The sequence below is a fragment of the Erinaceus europaeus genome, chromosome 3 (assembly GCF_950295315.1).
Source record: "Erinaceus europaeus chromosome 3, mEriEur2.1, whole genome shotgun sequence".
Classification (NCBI taxonomy): Eukaryota; Metazoa; Chordata; class Mammalia; order Eulipotyphla; family Erinaceidae; genus Erinaceus; species Erinaceus europaeus.
In genome coordinates this window covers 26,196,927-26,218,139 of record NC_080164.1, presented here as the reverse complement: position 1 = coordinate 26,218,139, position 21,213 = coordinate 26,196,927, and the positions used below count along the sequence as shown (strand labels likewise).

The 21,213-nt window shown below is 40.6% G+C and overlaps 1 protein-coding gene across 4 annotated transcripts in view; it reads left to right on the top strand.

Annotated features, from left to right (window-relative positions):
* The window catches only part of STRN (striatin), an 86,469-nt gene that overhangs the window by 26,177 nt on the left and 39,079 nt on the right, over nt 1-21,213 (top strand). For all 4 annotated transcript variants that reach the window (XM_060186867.1, XM_060186866.1, XM_060186869.1 and 1 more), the window contains exons 2-5: nt 3,351-3,454; nt 17,194-17,267; nt 19,060-19,138; nt 20,610-20,777. In XM_060186867.1, the coding sequence (XP_060042850.1) occupies nt 3,351-3,454; nt 17,194-17,267; nt 19,060-19,138; nt 20,610-20,777 (425 nt within the window). The remainder of the gene's footprint in view (nt 1-3,350; nt 3,455-17,193; nt 17,268-19,059; nt 19,139-20,609; nt 20,778-21,213) is intronic.

Sequence of the window (21,213 nt, the reverse complement as noted above, 5' to 3'; positions counted from 1 at the left end):
ATCAGAAGTTATATATATACCTTTGTTAGCCCCCCTGTATAAAGCATTCAGCTAAACACAACACATACCCACCCACCACTGGCATTCATAGCAATGATCCAGCTTGGAACCTTTGTTATTTGAGTACTTACTGCACTTTATACTAAGTTTCTCCCTGGTCCACATTTAACTAATTTGCATTGCCACTGGTCAGAAGATAGAATTGTAATCTGTTTCATGCAAGTATTAGGTATATCAATAACTTTTTCTTTTCTTTTCTTCTTTCCTTTTCTTCCCCTTCCCCCCTCTATTTCTTTCTTTCCCTCTCTCTCTTTCTTTCTTTCTTTCTTTCTTTCTTTCTTTCTTTCTTTCTTTCTTTCTTTCTTTCTTTCTTTCTTTCTTTCTTTCTTTCTTTCTGTGTTTGCCAGGAAGCGGGTAAAACATTGGGCTGACATGGAGAAGGCCTAGATAGGCTCTCCAGCATTGGTATATCAGAGCTGAGAGAATGGAGTGGGTGGGGGAGGGAAGGAAGAAGGGGTAGAATATGAGCCAGAACTTGACTCTGGCACATGCCTTGCTGGGGATCAAACTTGGGACCTCTTGCCTGCAGTTCTAACTCACATTCTAGTCATTGTGACATCTCCTGGTCCACAACTGCACTTGCTTTTAAAGTTTAACAGCAGTACTATATACAAGAAATAGTATAGCTATTAAAAATACCTATTTATTATGGGAAAGATAGTGAGATAATGAGGGGGGGTGGATCTGGGCACTGCTCAGCTCTGGTGTAAGGTGTTGCAGTGGTTGAAGCTGTAGTCTCGGGGGCCTCAGGCCTACCAGCTCACACAGGCTAAGTGAACTCCCTGCCCTCCAGCTACTTTTAAAAACACTTGGGAAAAAAGTTCAAGCATGCAAGGGAGTTCCAAGAAGACTATAAAAATAGCTTCAATTATTAGTATTAAAAAGAAAGTTTTATATTTTTACTGATGGTTAAACTCTCTAATTTTCCATTGAATAATTCAGTATCTGTGTAGATTTTCAGACTTCCTCAGAGCCTTGATTCCGCTTTTTCATGTTTTCAGTAGAATCTGCTTATTTGTGATACTTAATATTACTCAACCTCTTGTGTCTTGTAGAGGTAGGATAGAAATCTTTAGCTGAATGTCTTGGTGCATATTGAGTCCTCTAAAGTGCTTATTTTCTTGCCTGCTGACTGAGCATGAATGTAAGTGTGCCATATGTGGTAAAACAATTTACACATAGTTTTCTTTAAGAGAAAGTAGTAAGTACTCTTGGCTTCAGAATAGGAGTGTGATGGGTGACAGGTAGTCTCCAATGATATATCCAACTGGATGATAAATGGTTGTCTGTGGTCCCTTATCTGGGGATTGCTAAAAATACAGTCATAAACAAGGAATGTGGAGGAGAATCAGAAAGCGTGTGTGTACTTGCCTGTCAGCCTGTGGCCGGCCTGTGTGAGACTCCATCCTGCTGGAGCAGAGAGCTGGGGTTCTGGGGCGCCTCTGTTCCTTGCGCTCCAGCAGCCTGTCTGCTTTATTTTTGGCCTTCTAACTATGTCAGACGGTGTAGGTCAGTGGTTCTCCAAGTGTTGTCCCAGAATCTCGCTTTAGCATCACCTTGGTACCTGACAAAGGCACATTCTCTGCCCCCACTCCAGAGCTCTTGATGGAAGACCCAGGAAGGCCCAGGCCCAGGCAGCCAGTGTTCCAGCAAGTCTTCCAGGTGACTTTCCTGCTGATTCTTGGCGGCACTAAGTGGTGACATTGGCTTCAGGAGAAAGGGCTAGCCCCGGGCTGTGGTTGTATGCTAGATCAGACCACCTAGTAGCCTAGATTTAGGAGAATGTGGCTCAGAGCTTCTCAGAGGAAATAGGTGTAGTTTATAGAAGTCGTTAAAATGGAAATTACACTATGGAAACGTCACCATCTGCTCTTCCTTAACTCAAAGAGCCAAATTATTGACTTTTACTGTTCAAGTATTTCTCTTGTCATTTGGGACTTTGTGTGTAAATTCAAAGTGAGAACCTGGAAGTTGCTATTTTCTGGTATTCAATTTTAGATATTTGTGAACATGATTTCCCTTTCCCTCAGCTAGCAGATGACTAGGAAAAACTGAAAAGTACTCAGTTCAGATTCGTGTTTTTGTGTGTGTCCGTCTGGATTATACTTTTCAGTGATTGTAATTTTTAATTAAAATTATAAATTTAGCTTTTTTTTATGAGATGATAAGACTGGAACATTGTTTTATGGGTTGTGATGTTGTATGGTTTTTTTTTGTCTGCCTTGTTTTGTTGAAGTGTCAGGCACCCAGCTGAAGGCCTCATGCTCTGCCTACTGATCCGCTTCTTTTACCACAATTACTTGTCATTTTAGAGCACAAGAGAGTTTAAATGCTTTCAGTAAGGTAAATGGCATATTAAAGCAATTTAATTGATTGTTAGGTATTATTATGTGTGCACAAATCATTATATTTCTCCTTTTAACAAATTAGATTTGAGAACAATACAAATAAACATTTCCTTCTAACCATGTAGCCTTCATGCCATTATGGTGTTGAATAAAGAGCAGTGACTGTCATGCAGACTGGTAGAAGTGAGCTTAATGGACTCACTAAACCTTAGCTGAACGCTCCCCACAATTTCCTCAGGGATATGCTAAAGTGATTATTAAATGTTAACTTTTGCTGACATGGAAAGCAGTTGTTATCTGGATTAGTGTAACAGAAATGGGAGGGGAAAGCGTGTAAGAAATGGGAAATTGATCCATATCCTGAGGCCCTTAAATAGACCTTTGCCCTGTTCTCAGTGGTGCTGAGAGCTACTTTAACCAGTTATGGGTATTAATAGTTTTATTTCCTTGAGTGGAAGATATGATTTCACTGTCTTGACAGTTATCCTAGAGAGTGGTCCTGCCCTAATCCCTCTGTTTTACTGAAGACAAGAGTTGTTTGTCTCAGATTTGTAAGAATTTACTGTTCCCTTCCCCATCTTTATTTTCAGTAAAAGAGACCTCCACCCACCCCACCCCCAAACTTTGAAAGATCAATAGTTGAGCAGACTGTATTGTGCTCTTTGTGTAAATCTGTGTCTATACTGACTGTTTTCGATTATGGAGCCTTACAGCATCCCTAATCAGTAAAATGTATATAGATAATCCTTTTTATGAAGAAGAAGGAGAAGAAAAAAAAGACATTTCTTGGTGGTCAATACTCTTCCATATTATTTATATACTTGGTGACAAATACATAAAGGGAATGCTTTGTATCTCATTATTCTGTCTTCATAGGTCTTTCCCTCAGATGTTTTTTAAACCTTATCTAAACTGAATCCCCTCCACCCCCCATCTACCCAGGCCCAGATCGCCTTTCTTCAAGGGGAAAGGAAAGGTCAGGAAAATTTGAAGAAAGACCTTGTGAGGAGGATCAAAATGCTGGAATATGCTCTCAAGCAGGAGAGGTAAGTCAATGGAATTGTCTTAAATATTATTCTATCATTCCCAAGCTATTAGAAGTAATTAAATTGTCAAAAGTCATTATTAAAAATTGTTCTCCCCACCTGCAGAAGAGTCGCTTCACAGGTGTGAAGCCAGGTCTGCAGGTATCTTTCTCTCCCCCTCATGTGTCTTCCCCTCCTCTTTCCATTTCTGTCTGTCCTATCTAACAACGACGACATCAATAACAATAACAACAACAACAACAACAACAAAAAGACAACAAAAAGAGAAAATAAATGAATAAAAAAAATTATTAAAAGCTATCCTGTCACTTGTAAAACAAACCCCAATGTTTAACACTTTATACTTTTGAATTCAGGAAATAATATCTGTAGTAAATATTTGTAAGTGGCTGTAATATGGTAATTTAATTTTACTGTACAATTATTTTATTTTTATTTATTTTCCCTTTTGTTGCCCTTGTTTTGTATTGTTGTTGTAATTGATGTCATCGTTATTGGATAGGACAGAGAGAAATGGAGAAAGGAGGGGAAGACAGAAAGGGGGAGAGAAAGACAGACACCTGCAGACCTGCTTCACCACCTGTGAAGCGACTCCCTTGCAGGTGGGGAGCCAGGAGCCCGAACCGGGATCCTTACTGCTTTGTGCCACGTACGCTTAACCCGCTGCGCTACTGCCCGACTCCCTACTATACAATTTTAATAATGACTAGTGAACTGATTTATGTCATTTGAAAATTTTAGTAGCTTTTCCCCTGCCTGTTCTGAAGAAACTTATGTATTTTATGACCTCTCAGTCTCTGTTCCTTTATGGAATTGAGCTTGTGTTATAAGGGTAATTTCTGTAATGCTTTGTGTCTTCCCATATTATTTAGTATCACTCACTTTATATATCTTTGGGAATAAATTGCTCTTGCAGTTTCATTGAGAATCAATTTATGTTAAAACATCTTTTATTGTGTTTTGGGAGGTGGCGCAGTGGTAAAGTTTTGGACTCTCAAGCATAAGGTCCCAAATTCGATCCCCGGCAGCACATGTACCAGAGTGATGTCTGGTTCTTCCTCTCTCCTCCTATCTTTCTCATAAATAAAGAAAATCTTAAAAAAAATTTTATTTTGACAATTTTTCCTTTAATATTAGCTGTTCATGTATCTCCAGAAGCAAATCTAATAACCCTTTTATTTTGAAGGTGTCTCAGATACACAAGTAACTAAAATTGGGTCACAAGTAAAGGATAATAGGTCATAAATAAGAGTTTTGGGATTAATTAGCTAGTTAATTGATTAATTATTGTGGAGCCCTCTTGCCTGTGTGCTGATCTCACCTCTCCTGGGCCACTTTTTATTCAAGGAGAGGGAGGGGATGAGGTGGAGAGAAACAGATAGACACAGACAAGGTGGGGGGTGGGTGAGAGGCACCTGGTGTTGTGGCACTTTTGTGTGGAGCTAGGGCTTGAACTTGTGACCACAATGTGTGTGTACTTAATCTCTCTCTCTCTCTTTTTTTTTTTTAAACCAGAGCACTGCTCGGCTCTGGCTTATGGTGGTGTGGGGGATTGAACCTGGGACTTTGGAGCCTCAGGCATGAGAGTCTGTTTGCATAACCATTATGCTGTCTACCCTCTGTACTTAATCTCTTTTAATTAAATGTATTTGTTAACCTGTTCATTTGTCTTAAGTGCTGTGTGGCTGAGTCTAAACTTAGGTCACAATTTGTGTCCTCGTGGGCTTTGACTAGTGATACATAAGTTTATAACTACAAAAAGTGCAGTGCTTCGACTAGTGATACATAAGTTTATAACTACAAAAAGTGCAGTGCAGATTGATAAGGAGCTGTGTGAGGACTCTACCAGGTTCAGGAAGGTGGTGGAAGTGCAAGGAAGGGTTAAGGAGAGGAGGTGAGGCTTTGAATATTATCATACAAGGAGGGTGCTTGCTAGAGAGGCAGGGCTCAGGAAACAGTGAGATCATGTTCATTTTTTGTGGAACAAAGCATTTTGGTGTGCTCAGAAATTAATAGTCACTGGGTATGGCAGGTAGAGTGTTGTGAGCTGTTGAGCAAATAGGGGTAGAGTGAGACCGAGGACTTCAGACCTTGATCTTGCACATACTAGGGAACATTGAAAACTTCAGAGCCTTACTTCATTTTCTTCCAAGATCTATTTGTTGCTTCCTTTTGTGAGAAACTGAGGATGAAAGGGAGGCCAGAGCACTGCTTACCTCTGACAGATGCTGGTGCCGGGGATTGAACCTGGGACATCTGGGGCTGAAGTGTGCAAGTCTGGTACTCTGTCTCCCAAGTCCAGAGTATGTTTACTTTAAAATAGTGTCAAATATACATCTCACGAACTGCATTCCCCCCCCCCCCCGGGTTTTGCCTATTGACATTTTGCCATGTTTTACCATCCCCGACTTGCCATATACTTGCTGATTTTCTCCTGAATCATTTACTGCTTAGTTGCTGTCATTAGTCCCTGATGCTCCTCAGTACCTAAGTGCATATTTTCTGAGAGAAGAATCATTGCCTTACATAATTGCAGCTCATATTAAATTGAGACTTAATTTTGCCATAGTTCTGTTATCTAATGTAGTCCATATTCATTTGTTCTAATGATGATTTTTATAGCATCTCCCCCCTCCCCCAGATCCTGATAATGGTCTCTATACATTATTCTTTTTCCTGGTCTGGGGTCCAGTCTAGGCATTGTATGCGTATGCCATTCAGTTGAAAGATTTTCAACATGGCAGACAAATAGTAAATAGTATGAAATGTAGAAATAGTGGCAAGCAAATTTTGGAATGAGTGCCATGTCCTTAATGTGGGGCATGGACTATTAAGAGGGAGGGGCAGGGACTTAGTCACTTTTGTGGGGAATAATTACAGTTGGGGTAGTGGAGGCATCAGTTATAAAACATTCGAAAGAAAGAGTCCTTACAATCTGGAGATGACTGGGAATAGAAGTAGGGAAAGTTGATAGATAGACAAGAATGATTGAGATGTTTCTGGCTTGAGGGAATTATGAGTTTGGGAAGTTACCATATGAGCAGAAGCAATAGAGATTGAAAAGCAGATAGAGGAAGCAGGGGGGTCAGAGATATTGTAGGTGAAGTTACAGGTGCAGTTGAGAAAACAGGACAAGTACTGTATACAAGACAAAATGACTAACCTAGCAGGAGTCACAAGAACCAGAAATGCAGGGGCCAGGCAGTGGCGCACCTGGTTAAGTGCACACATTACAGTGCGCAAGGATCCGGGTTCAAGTCCCTGGCCCCCACCTGCAGGGGGAAAGCTTCACAAGTGGTGAAGCTGGTCTGCAGGTGTCTATCTGTTTCTCTTCTGCACTATATCCCCTCCCCTCACAATTTCTCTCTGTCTCTATTCAAAATCAGTAAATAAAGATTAAAAAAAAAAAAAAAGGAACCAGAAATGCCAGGAAAAATCAGAGGAAGCACAGCTAGCGCGCGAGAACACGTTAGAGAAGGTGGGACGACAATTGCAAATGCCAAACAGGCTTAGTGTGAATTGTGCACTGAAAATAGTCACTGGGATTGGCCAGTTCGGAGTGTGTTGGTGTCCTTACTTAGACAGCTTCAGTGAGGTAGCAGGAACATAAACCAGATCCCAGATGAGGGAGTGGGGCTGCTAGGGGAGGTGAGTTAGGAGGTAGATAAGTAGGGACAGATAGAGTTGCTTACTTTTTTCAAGTAATTTCACCACTTTGAAAAATAAGAGATAAGGAACTAACTGAGTTTAGGGAAGATTGTTACTTTTAAAAAATTAAGTTTTTATTGGTGATTTATTATTGATTTGCAAAATTGTAAGAAATAGGAGTGTATTTCCATAACATTCCCACCACCACAGTTCTGTGTCCTCATCCCCCTCCACTGGAAACCGCAGTAGTTTTCCCAAGGGAGCAGATATGGGTTGACCTTTATACTTATAACTGTCATGTATTTTTGTCTATTTTTTTTCCCTATGATACTGCCTTCACTTCCTTTCCTCATATCTGCACCTATTATTACTTCCAAGTGTTCTTTCCTTTTTCCTCTTCTCTCTCAGATAAGAGAAACAGTGCTAGGGCCGAGTGGTGGAGCACCTGGTTGAGCACACGTTATAGTGTGCAAGGACCTGTGTTCAAACTCCCGGTCCCCACCTGCAGGGGGAAAGCTTTGTGAATGATGAAGCAGTGCTGCAGGTGTCTCTTTGTCTCTTCTGTAACTCCTCTTACCCTCTCGATTTTTGGCTGTCTCTATCTAATAAATAAAGATATTGGGGTGGGGGGAGAGGGAGGAACAGTGCCTGGCTTCCTCTGGTATTTTCCAGATACTCTTCCCTTTCAGTGATGGTATAAAGCAAAATTTCTGGTTACAAATGTTTCTTCAGGTCCTGGTAGGATTGGGATTCAAAGCCCTCTGGTTGACTTCTCTTATTATTTACCCTTCTGGCTTTAAAGACCAAAATTCTTTTTTGGGGTGTAGAAGGTGGGAGTTCTGGGTTCTGTAATTGCTTCTCTGGTGGATAAGGATGTTTGTAGGTTGACCCATACCCCCAGCCTGTTTCTGTCTTTCCCTAGTGGGGTAGGGTACTCTGGAGAAGTGAGGTTCCAGGACACATTGATGAGGTCATCTGCTCAGGAAAGTCGGGATGGAATCACAGTAGCATCTGCAACTTGGTGCCTGAAAGACAGTAAGGTAAAAAAGCAAGATGAAAAGTTTAATAAACAGGAACCAAAGAGTAGGAATAGAGCAGTTGAGAATAAGGGTTCTAGGGTGGTAAGAAGCTAGGAAGTGTATTTTAGGTATGCTTCTGGAGTCTGTGACTTTAGTAATCCATGTTTGGGCTTGATAATTAACATGAAGGTGGATTGGGGCAGAGAGTAATTCTTACACTTGAAGAAAATATGTAAATACAATGAACTGTTTACCACATTGATCTGGCCTGGCCCCATATATATTCGTATTTAGCACAGGAACAGGTATAATCTCTTAAGTCCTTGTCAGACTGAACTCAGTTTGTGGTCCCAGCTGGGAACATTCTAGGCTGCACTCATTTCAGGACCAGTCTCCCTTGAGTGGCAGACACGGCCTGCCTTCGGAGACTGGGCTGTCCCTGCCACTGCTGCTCTACCGTGAGGGCAGGTCCTGGAGTGGCCCGCGAGAGGGTTTGTGATGATGCCCCCGACATAGCAGTCATGGTGGAGAGAGGAAGATCTTTCTTTCTTTTTCTTTTAAGCTGATGTGATTGCCCCCCACAAAGAGCCCCGATGGTACATAGTTACAAGTTCCTGGAATGGCTAGAGATGCACTGTTTGTGTTTTCTTTTCTCAGTGCAGGGCCATGTGCTTGATTATTCCACTGCTTTTGGACTGACTTTTTCACTCATTGAGAAAAAGTAAAAATTAGATGAAGAAAGAGACAGAGAGGAAGGGAAAGGTGCGGCAACACTAGCCTACCACACGTACAGCTTCTCCTGGTGTCGCGCTGCTCCTCCCTGTGGTGCCAGCGCTTGAACTCGGAGCCCTACCTGGTGAGGCAGGAGCTCAGGACAGCTTGTTCTCTCTGCGCTTAGCACTTTAAAATGTAATAAGAAATGAAAACATTTCTCCGTGGACATTTTTGTTCTTTTAACCTAGAAATTATTTTTCTAATGATTGAAACTAGGAATTATATATATTTTCTTACTAAGGAAAAATTAAAGCATAACCATGGGGGAAACTAATTTTATAAACACAAAAGCCTTGACAGTTAATGTTTTCATTCATCTTGGTTCATTTTGATTTATTTTAGGGGAAATTCCAGACATTGTGAACATCTAAGTAAGGGTCATAGTTTTGAATTTCTGTTACAGATTTCCTTCCTTCCTTCCTTCCTTCCTTCCTTCCTTCCTTCCTCCCTCCCTCCCTCCCTCCCTCCCTCCCTCCCTCCTTTCTTTCTTTCTTTCTTTCTTTCTTTCTTTCTTTCTTTCTTTCTTTCTTTCTTTCTTTCTGATTTAATAATGATTGAGAAGACTGTAGGACAGAGGGGTACAATTCCATACAATTCCCACCACCAGAGTCCTGTATCCCATCCCCTCCATTGGAAGTTTCCCTATTCTGTATCCCTGTGGGAGTATGGACCAAAGATCTTTATGGGGTGCAGAAGAAGGTGGGAGGTCTGGCTCCTGTAATTGCTTCTCCGCTGTTACAGATTTTCTATATAGTCCCACTTAAAGACAAAAGTTTTCATTTCATTTATTTATTTATTTTTTCCTTTGCAATGCTGAGGAATGAATATAGCACCCCATGCATGTGCAGTACCACTGCTGAACTACCTCTCTGCCTCTCTCTCTCTCTCTCTCTCATTTTTAAAAAAAATTCTTTAATATTTAGAGACTGTGTAGGCAGACAGCTCACTTGGATATTACACAGCTTTGCCCTTTTGTGATTAGGTTTGAACCTGGCCCCACCATATTGAAGGAAGATCAGTGCTGTGATTTTTCTTTCACTCTCTGCCTCTTTTTCTCTGACTGTGGGGGATGGGGGGAGTCATTATGTGACAATGAAGCCCTGATGATGAAAAAAAAATTACATAGAGAGGAGAGACAGAGAAAGAACACAGCGCCATTCCACCATCTCTGAAGTGCTGCACATAGTAAGGTCCATGTTTTAGGACTCAGGTTCTTGCTCTTGAGCACTCTCTCTTTCCCTCCCTTCCTCCCTCCCTTCCCCTTCCCCTCCCAACCTGCTTCCTTTCTCTTGTTTTCTATTTCCTTTACTTCTCCCCCCTCCCTTCTCCCCTCTCTCCCATCTTCTTCCCTCCCACAGATCTGGGATCTCACATAAGCATGGTTTCACCTCCTAGTTCAGGATTAGTTCTCTAAGAACACAAATACTGTATCCCTGCTTAAAAATGTCTGATAAGATCATGTTTCTTAGTAAAAAAATTTATAAGTAGTCATCTTTTTTAATCTTGCTCATTCTTTTACATATATATGTGTAGATATATACTCTGTTTGGTTTTTTTCTTTTGTCTACTAATTTTAAGATGTTCCTTCTGGCAGAATTACACTGCTTATCTGTCTGGTTGGAAAACTAATAATTTTCTGGTGTTTATCTAAAATCTCATGTGTTACTTTCTTTTTAAAATTTTTTTAAAAATCTTTATTTATTTGTTGGATAGACATAGCCAGAAATTGAGAGGGAAGGGGGTGATAGAGAGGGAGATAGATAGACACCTGCAGCCCTGCTTCACCCGTGAAACTTTCCCCCTGCAGGTGGGGCCTGGGGACTCGAACCTGGGTCCTTGGCACTGTAACATGTGCGCTCAGCCAGGTGCACCACCACCCGGCCCCCATGTGTTATTTTATTTTTGAGAATTTTCCTTGAAATTGCCTTTGACAGAATTAGATAATCCTTATCTGAATTGCTGGAACATTTGACATAACTCATACCTTTTATCACAGTGCGCTTGATTCATTTACTTACTTCCTTCTTTGGTGCCAGGGATCAAACCCAGGACCACATACATGCATTCTGTCACAGAGTTATACTTCCAGCTTGCTCTGATATTCATTTACATTTCTGTCTCTCAGGCATTTCTCTTCCTCCGCTCCTGTCAGCTGCAGACTTTCCCCAGCTTTCAGGGCCTGGCCTGTCATAAGAATTCAGTAACAGTTCACTGCATTAAATAAAATTATTTTTAGCACCACCATATAAAAAGTGATTGGAATGCTGTGTTATATTCTTAGCACATTGCATACAGTAATGGCAGACTTTGAGACAAAGCTGTGAAGGGACTTCTTTATGATATTACACTTGTTACATCACTTTATGCTCTGTTCAGTGAGTCTAGTTGGGAGGTCTCATTATGTGTGGAACATAGAATTGCTTGATATGAGATCTGTTTCTTTATCTCTTAGTCAGATTTAGGCAGAAAAAGGTTAAGCAGCAGAAGGAATGCTGATGCTGTGAGGCTTAAGTCTTTAAAAAATGGGATTCAGCTGGACTGAGAAGGCATTTTCGTGTATTGACTTCAAAAGGAATGTTACTAAGTTGGGGAGGGTCCCTGAGTACATTATTTCTGTGTGAATTTAGTGATGCAGGAGACGCAGCTTGTATTAAACACAACAAACAGAGCAGTTCTTTACTCATTTTGTTTTTGTCTAATTTTTGTCTAATTTTTTTTCTGTGAACTGTTTTGTATTGTTACTTTTTTTTTTTTTTTAACCAGACCACTGCTCAGCTCTGCCTGTGTTGATGCAGAGGATTGAACATGGGACCTCAGGGAATCAGGCATGAGGGTCTCTTTGCATAAGTAATATGCGATCTCCCCATCCTTGTGTTACTTCTTTATTTCATTTATTATGTAGACAGTTTCTTTTCCCTTTTTTTTTTTTTGGTAAACTCTTGCAGTTTTTTCCAAGACCACTAGAAAGCAGTATAGTGCAGTGTTTTGCTTTTGAAAATGTGTTTTTCCTTATAAATGTAAATTCATGAAGTTTTATTGCCATTTTCATTGTCTCAGGCCAGCTACTTTTAGTTGCTAATCTGACTTGTAAGGGGTGCTGTTGCTTCTGAAAATTTGCAAAGATTGACAGTAACATTAAGAACTTTCTGTTAACTGTGTGTCAAATTAATGCTAGAAATATTAAAATGCTATCAATGCTAAAATGATCAAAACAACTTTATTTCAAATATTTTGAAATAGAGTAACAGACATTATTTTAGTCTGGATATGGAATCTTTTGACTAAAGGAAGAATTGGAAATAGAAAAAAAAAGTTCTATGTAGTTTGGAACAAAGTTATTTACTAAAAGATTTTTGTTGCAGTGATCTGCCACCTTGGGTTGACTCTTTTAAACTGGGAGAGACAGAGATAGGGGAGATAGAGAGACACTAGTGCTGTAGGGGCCTGTACTCAAACCTGGCTTATGCACTCGGCCAAGCAGGTACTCTCCCAGTAAGTTATCTTGCTAACCCTATTTACTGGGATATATATATATATATATATCTAAAAAAAATAATAATAGGAAATTAAACTGTAGTCTCCCTTCTGCATTAGTTCATGGATTTCCTATCTCAAATGAAATGTTATTAATACCTTATGTGTTATCTTTTATTCTTTATCTGTTTTTTATTTCAAAAACATATACCTGAAATATATGTATAACACACATACTCTAGTATCTATAGAACACACACACACACACACATATATGATGCATATGTAGAAGACACAAGGAAATAGTATTTTCTTTCTTTCTTTTTTTTTTTTTGTATTGCCTTCAGGGTTGTTGCTGGAGCTTGGGGTTTGAGGCTGGCACTACGAACCGACTGCTCCCAGCGGCTATCTCCCCCCACCCCCATGCTTTCTATTTTATTGGATAGGACAAGGAGAAATTGAGGGGGTGGGAGGGGTGAGAGAAAGATAGATAACTTCAGCCCTGCTTCGCCACTGCCGATAGGGAGCTGTCCTTAACCAGGTGCCTCACCACCCATCCATAGTTTCTAACCTGTTTTTTTCTTTCTTTCTTTTTCACTCAGGTTTACAGATAAAACCCATATTAGCACACAGATATTTTTCTTCATTAAAAAAAAGGTTTACTTTACTATGTATTAATGCAGAAAGAGGAGGGAGGAGAGTGAGAACCAGAGCGTCAGTCTGGCTTACATAATGCTGAAGAGCAGACCTGGGACCTCATGCTTATGTGATCAGCACTTTATCCACTCTACCACCTCCCAGGCTGCTTTTTTTTTTCTCTCTTCATTTTAGTGGGTACATGTTACTACAAAAATATTTCAAACACGTTTCTTTGAGGCAGTTTTGGTTTTTCCAATTATTATGATCCTAGTCTTAATTACAGGAAACATATATTAATTCTCTGAATACTTTCAGGAAACAAGCATGTCAGTATATGTATGAACACATTAAATATGGCCATTAAAATGATTTATTTATTGGTAGTCAATAGTGGTTTACAAGACTATAAGATTCCAGGGTACAGCTCAGCAAAGCACCCACCACTAAAGTTCTGTGTCCCCATCCTTCCAGTGATAACCACCATAGTTGTCAACAAAGTCTTAGATACAGTTTTTTACTTCTAGTTTTATTTTATTTTATTTACTCATGTGGACTCTAGAGAATTAAACATGCAGTGGTCCAGGAGGTGGCACAGTAGATAAAGCAAAAGACTCTCAACCATGAGGTCTGGAGTTCAGTACCCTGGCAGCACATATATCAGAATGATGTCTGGTTCTTTCTCTCTCTGTCTTTCTCATGAATAAATAAATAATTTATTAAAAAAAGAATTAAACATGCAAAATAGTATTGCTGTTTTTAGTTAACTTTTAAATTTTTCACGTGCTTGGATTGTTTTTCTGGTTTCTGATGGTTAAATTAGGTTAACCAGAAATAGTAACTTCTTTAACTGTTCAGAGTTGTTCCAGAAAAGACAGACTATCCCAACTATGTAAAAAATATATTTTCCCATCTGTTTTGTGAGGATTCAGCAAACAGACTGTCTGTGAACCATGAAGCTGATTCTTACAGGACATTGAATCTGTCTGCACCCTGACCTTGGGCTGCTTCCTGTTCTCCAGAACTGATAGAGAGGGACCCAGGTCCCCACGATCAATTTGCAAATGAACCTGTTCACCCTACTCCAGTCTGGGCAGAGTGCTGCTGTGGAAGGTGAATGCAGGGAGCATGCAGGACATGCAGGGTCTGTGGGCCTGAGAGGCAGAGACTGGGTCTGGATCTCTCCAGCCTCCTGTGGACTCTGGTGCTTCCGTGGAAGGAGGAGGTAGAACCAGGTCAGCTCAGCAGGTGCAAAGGAGCGTTTGAGTAGACCCAAGAAATATATGGAGTAGAGAGAGAAGTAGGCCACTTAGCTCAAATAGATACCGAACTTCAAGAGTACTAAGGATCGAGATGTAATTCACATTTGTGATGATATCTGTTTGGCCCTTCCCTCTGGATCCGCCATTACTATTTTAGCTTAGTCACTGTTGGAAACGTACCTTGTAGTTTTACGTCTCCATTTATTCTCTTAATCGCTGTAGTAAGGAAAGGGCATGGCGAGGTGAGCTCTGAGCTGCACATTGCAATGTGCATGGCTTCTCGGAGAGAAGCTAACTGCCAGAAAGGAAAGAGGGTCTCCTCAGTCCCACAGCTGCAGAGGGTGGAGTTTGGCCAGCAACCCAAATGGCCTCGGAGGTGAATTCTTTGGCTGGTGCTCAGTCAGTGCCTCCACACTAGTCATAGGAGACCTGGCAGGAAACTCAGCCGGAGCTGCCTGAGCTTGGCTTTGTTTTGACCAGAGTATTGATTAACTCTGTTGGTGGTGCCAGGCATTGAACCTGGAACCTCTCTTGTGCAAGTTATGTGCGTTACTGCTGTGTTATCTTCCTGACTCAAGGCTACCTGAGCTTCTGGCCCGTAGAAATGTGAGCTCATAAGTGAAGGTTGTTGTAAGCTATTGAGTTTGTGTTGGTTTGTTGCAGAACAAGAGAAAACTGCAGCATGTACAGGGAGAGAATAATACTACAACACAACTGCTGCATGCTGAACTGTTGCTGTGTGTCCTCTGGGGTTATAAGTGCAGGGAATGTGGACGCTTCTGGAGGATATTTTTGAGAATATGTGTTGCACAGAGCTCAGGTTTTGCATTCTGAATGACAGAGCTTAAATCCTGGCACCATCTCTCTCTCTCTTTTTCTTTTTAATTTTCCTTTTTTCTTTTAACCAGAGCACTGATCAGCTCTGGCTTATGATGGTGTGGGGGATTGAATCTGGGACTTTGGAGCCTCAGGCATGAGAGTCTCTTTGTTTAACCATTATGCTATCTCTCCCCACCATGGCTCCATCTCTTAAGCTGTTATATGTTCTGTAAATGAGTCGACATTAGGAATAGTGTGAAAAGTAGCTGAAACATACAGTCCCCGTTGAATGAACAAAATGTAGAATGTGAACATCACTTAATGCTGACTGGGGTGGCGAGCAATGGGTGTTCTCATTCATTGTTGGTGAATGCGGAATGGTACAGGCACTTTGGAAGATGGCTTGGCAGGTTTTTTGTTTTCTGTTTTGTTTTGTTTTTGCAAAACAGAACATATTTTTACTCTTTTACTAGACAACAGGATAGTTGCACATCTTGGCATCTACAAAATATCTGATCCACACAAAACCCAGCAAAGAGACACTTATAGCAGGAGGGGAATCATAATTACCCAAACTGAGAAGCAACCAACATGCCCTTCAGTAGGTGAATGGGTGGACCGTGATACACAGAGACAGTGGAGTCTCACCCAGGAGAGTGAAGAGACATGAAGGAACCTCACATGCAGAAGAAACTCATACTGTACGATTCTAACTGTCTGATCCCAACATTCTAGAAATGGGAACAAAGTCAGTGAACAGTGATTGTAGTGGGCAGGGTGGGGCAGTGATGAATGCGCAGAGCACAGGGGCCGCGTGGGGCAGTGGAAATACTGTGTGACTGTAATGACGGTTGCATGTCGTTATGCATTTGTTCACAGCTATACAATGCACAATACCAAGAGCAATCCCTGTCGTAAGTCAAGGGCTCTAGGAGACTGTGGTGTGTCAATCTGGGTTCTTTCTTGGTAGAAGATGCACATACTGTTCCGGAGATTAATGTGATAATCTGGGCTGTGACGGAGGGTTGGGGTGTATGGAAAATCTCTTCAAAATTTATAAACCTGAAACATATATATATAAAAACTCTTTCAATATGCCTATGTGTGTATAGTATAGCTCTACTCATTCCTACTACAATATCTTACATAGCATTTGGCCTTCCCAACCCCTTTGGATTGCATACTGTCATATGTACTTGACAAATCACAGTGGGCTTTTAAGTCCCAGAGTATTCTAGGTGATTTTTCTTTTACAAAATTTCGGTTTTAACAAATAACAGTCTTTGACCAGGTTATTACACAATCTAACTTTTTCTGGTGCTTTTAACAGTAGAATCCAATTCAGGAAACCTTTAGGAAAATTTGAAACTAGAATGTTGTGCTGTTCATTTGTAACTACAGAAAGATGTTGTTGTGCGCGGGCCGCGGAGAAGAGAGAGAGGAGGGGTCCGGAGCGAAGAGGAAACGCATTATTTGCGCTGGCACCTCAGAGTTGGGTGCTAGAGAAGCAGGTTGGGCCAACGTGGAGGTAGCGAAAATGGCCGCCTCACGCAGTAACCTTTCCTGCATCTGAACACCGGAGTGAAGCGCTGGCAAGAGAGCGAGGTGCGGAAGAAGAAGGGCTTTTATAGGAGTAGCTTTCTCGAGAATGGGAAGGGGGAGGAGTAACCATAGCACTCCAGGATAGGGTAATAACTCTTGTGAGAATGGGAGGGGGGAGGAGTAACCAAAGCACTCCAAATATCCCCGGGGAAATAGACAATGCCTTGAGGGCACAACATGGCGGAACAGGCACTCCGAGAATGTCCCAACTCTCGAGGGAACTAGCAGTAGCCCGAGGGGACAACATGGCAGATGTGACTGCATCTGCACAATTTCCCAGCAGAAAGGAGACTGGTTCTTGGTGTTATTCCTTTAATTTGTGTAGTGGCACTTTATGGTATAAAGGCAGCAACTACTAAATACTACTGCTATTGCTTTTGTATTTCAACTTAGACACAGTGTAAAGTGATGACCCTTTGAAAGGCAGATAACTAGTACTATTACAAGTCTAAAGTTCATTTCAGTATCTTTTAAGATGGCTTATATTTTCTTATTTCTTTATTAGAGCCAAATACCACAAGTTGAAATATGGGACAGAATTGAATCAGGGAGATATGAAGCCTCCAAGTTATGATTCTGGTAAGTTAAAAGAAATAAGTAATTATAAAGAAGCTAATAATTCATGTTATGTAGCAATAGTATTTATAATTATAATTAAAATAGTTATTTACATATTAAGTTTATTGTTTTTAAAGATATTTTATTTATTTATTTATGAGAGGGATAGGAGGAGGGAGAAAGAACCAGACATCACTCTGGTACATGTGCTGCTGGGGATCGAACTCAGGACCTCATGCTTTAAAGTCCAATGCTTTATCCACTGCTCCACCTCCTGGACCACTGGTTTGTTGTTCTTTGCTGACCCACTTAGCTTTGGCATCGTTTGGATCACTTTCAGTCACCTTCCTTCCTTGTCTCTCCTCCCCATCCTTTCATTTGCCTGCTTTCTGCTTATGTCTTACACTTGTGGGAGGGTCAGGATCCAGGGCTAGCATGCACCCTCATAACCATGTCTTGCTGGATGTCTGTTACAAATGGCAACTTTGAGATGTACGGTGTGTGTGTGTGTTGTGCCTTTGAGTTCCTGAGAGAGAGAGAGAGAGAGAGAGAGAGAGAGAGAAAAGGGACACAGGAGGTAAGAGCTTTTGTTATCAGTTAAAGAGGAATTCTTAATTCTTCAATGTCAACAGCAGAATTACTTTGGATTATATTTAGCTGCAGATTTTTTGTTTGTAACCAAAACATGACTTAAAATACATTTATGGGGGCGGGGGAGAACACGAGGGAGAGCGAGGGTTTACAAACACCATAGCATCACTCTGGCATGTATGAAGCTAGGCGTTGAGTTTAGGCACTTCAAATACTGAAACTGAGTAGTGATCTCTCTCATTCTCTCTCGAAACATACATATTTTTAAAAAGAATCAGCTTCTAGGGGCCAGACAGTGGCATACCCGGTTGAGTGTACACGTTACCAAGTGGTAAGCAAGCCCCTGGTTCCCATCTGTAGAGGGGAAACTTCATGAATAGTGAAGCAGTTCTGCAAGTGTCTGCCCCCCTCACTAGACCCCCTACTTTCTTTATCCCCACCCTTATTTTAAATAGAAGCAGGGAGGCAGTGAGTGAGAGAGACAAAGTAAGAGAGAACACAACACTGAAGTTTCCCTCAGTTAGTGTGTGGTCAGACATCATGCTATGATGAATGCAAAAATGAACACTTGAGACCTGCAGGGGGATCGCTTCACAAGCAGTGAAGCAAGTCTGCAGGTGTCTTTCTCTCCCCTCTCTGTCTTCCCGTCCTCTCTTGATTTGTGTCTGTCCTGTCCAACAACAACAACAGCAATAATAACAACAACAGCAAGGGTAAAAAATATGGGGAAAAGTGGCCTCCAGGACCAGTGGATTCGTAGTGCAGGCCCAACGATAACCCTGGGGGGGGGGGGGAGAAGAACACGTGAGGTTCTTATTTCATAGCTAGTGAGTGAGTTAGATTTGATTAAGAATTTGTTCCGTACTTATCTGCCCTTTACCAACCTGGCTTTTAAACTATCTTTCCTTGGTGTTTTGTCTTAGTCTGATGTGGTGCTTCTTAATACTTCTGTTTGACTCTTCTGGTATGACACAGTTTGTTTAGACAGGGCTACCTCAGATTAGGAGACTCTTGGTTACAGCTCTGCTCTTCTAGGGCCGCTTGAGCTGCAGTAATGAACTAGGAGTAGAGTTTTGTTAAGTAAACTGAGTTTAAAGTGTTGCTCTAAAGCATATTGTACAGTGTAGCTTTATATACTCTAGTCTTATAAAACTTTGTTGATGTTTTTAAATGACCTATGTTCTCAGTAGAGTCAGTTTTAAAAGGATTTCATGCTTTCCAGATGAAGGTAACGAAACAGAGATGCAACCACAACAGAACAGCCAGTTAATGTGGAAGCAAGGTCGACAGCTCCTCAGACAGTGAGTATCCTGTGGTCAGACTGGAGAGAAGTATGTTGTCATGGGACTACTGTTATTGGGTACTTGTCTCTTCTACATTGTTACAATGAAAGCTTAATTGAATTACTCTTCTGTTTTCATATTAAACACTTCTCCCCTGTGGGGGAATTTGTTTTTCATAAATATTTGTAGGAATAATCAAGAGTAAATTTCCTTCCACAGGTTTAACTTCATCAAAAAAGTACAGTTTTTAACCTTCTAAATTTTATTGCACGTTTAAATATATAGTTAAAATAATTCATGCACTTAAGGTGACTCATATGTCTGAATATACATATATTGTAATGTAAGTCTAATTGATATTTACATGCAAATTTATGCCATTTTATAACCTTTTACTTAAATTTTCCTTGCCATTAGGATTATTGCTGGGGCTCTGTGCTAGCACTATGAATCCACTACTTCTTTGGCCATTTCTCTCTTTTTCTTTTTTCCTCTATTTTATTTGACTAGACAGAGAAATGAAGAAGGGAGAAGAAGATAGAGAAGGAGAGAGAAACAGAGACACTTGTAACACTGCTTTACTGCTCATGAAGCATCTCTCCCTGCAAGTGGGGAGTGGGGGCTCCAACTTGGGTCCTGCACTATAACATGTACGCTCAGCCAGGTGTACCACTGTCTAGCCCCCTAAACTTTTATATTAAAGGTATCTAAGAATGTGCTAAATGTCACACATATGCAGCTGCTGCCCTGCCTTCCTCCTGTGAAATATGTATTTGAGGCTGTTGTGAAGGCACAAGGCTATGTTGGAGGTCACATGTCAGTGGGAGGCTCAAGCCACCACCACCTCTGGAAGAATGTAGCAGGAATGGACCTTTGAAGCAGATAGAAGCCACCAATCAGTCTATGCTCTTTGCCCTGTGTGTGGCTGCCTGTCTAACTTGCACATGTGTGTCCTACACCCCACAGTTACACCACAATCACTGTTTATCCTAGAATTGTCTCAGAATAGACGCTTCCCTTCTGTAGAAGTGACTTTGGGGATATAGGTCATCTCTTATGTGATGAAGGAGGTCATGTATGCTACAGACATTCTCTGTAGATGTCAAACAATTGATCTAATGATATATCAGGAAAAAAGATACTGGGTATACTGGAATAGAAAATAATAAGTCAGTGGAATCTGATAGTGGGTTTGCTCTAATTCCTCTAGAAGGGGAAAAAAAAAGCACTTAGGTATGAAGAAACAGCTTCATCTAATATAAATGCAATGAATGGTGTATTGTAGAATTCTCTGACTTTTCTCAGTGACCATAGAGGATGGTACTGCAAGAGACAGCTCCATCTGCAGCTGGAAGATTATTTGTTAGAAAGTCTTAACAGGCACAGTACTGTACTACTACATCTAATGAATTTAAAGGAATGCCTTTATTTACGCAATAAAATGCTCACTCTAACATGATTGACCAGTAAGAGTTCTCTTCCCACATAGGTATCTGCAGGAGGTGGGCTACACAGATACTATTCTGGACGTGAAGTCTAAACGCGTACGAGCTTTGTTGGGCTTTTCAGGTGATATCCCTGACAGGGAAGATGACAAAAATCAGGACTCAGTTATAAATGGCACAGAGGCTGAAATTAAAGAGCCAGCCATGATTGGGTAAGTATTTTGTCTAAGCATTGTTTTAGCTATAATTTTATTTATTAGTAAACATTGTCAGTTTATAAGCGATGCTTGCATTTTTAGTCCTGGTGCAGAAATAAAGTTTACTGAAAAATGAGAAACTTGATAGAATTTCATATTGTCACTTATGACTATTTTAAGACTATTTTTACTTACTTTTATTTGCTTGAAATGTAAGGATAATTTTAGATATAAGAACTTTAATCAGAAAATTCAGTCAATTACAATGAGAACATCATCTTATTTAGAAAGTCAGATCAGTAAGACTGAAATTTCATTATTGGTGAGCCAGAAATTCTATTTAAATACCTCAGAGTTTTTGGAAATAACTTCTTAGTGGCTTTTGTTTATTTAACAATGCTATAACTCTTCTGTGAAAAATATGTTTTAAATATATGTTAACATTGTAAGT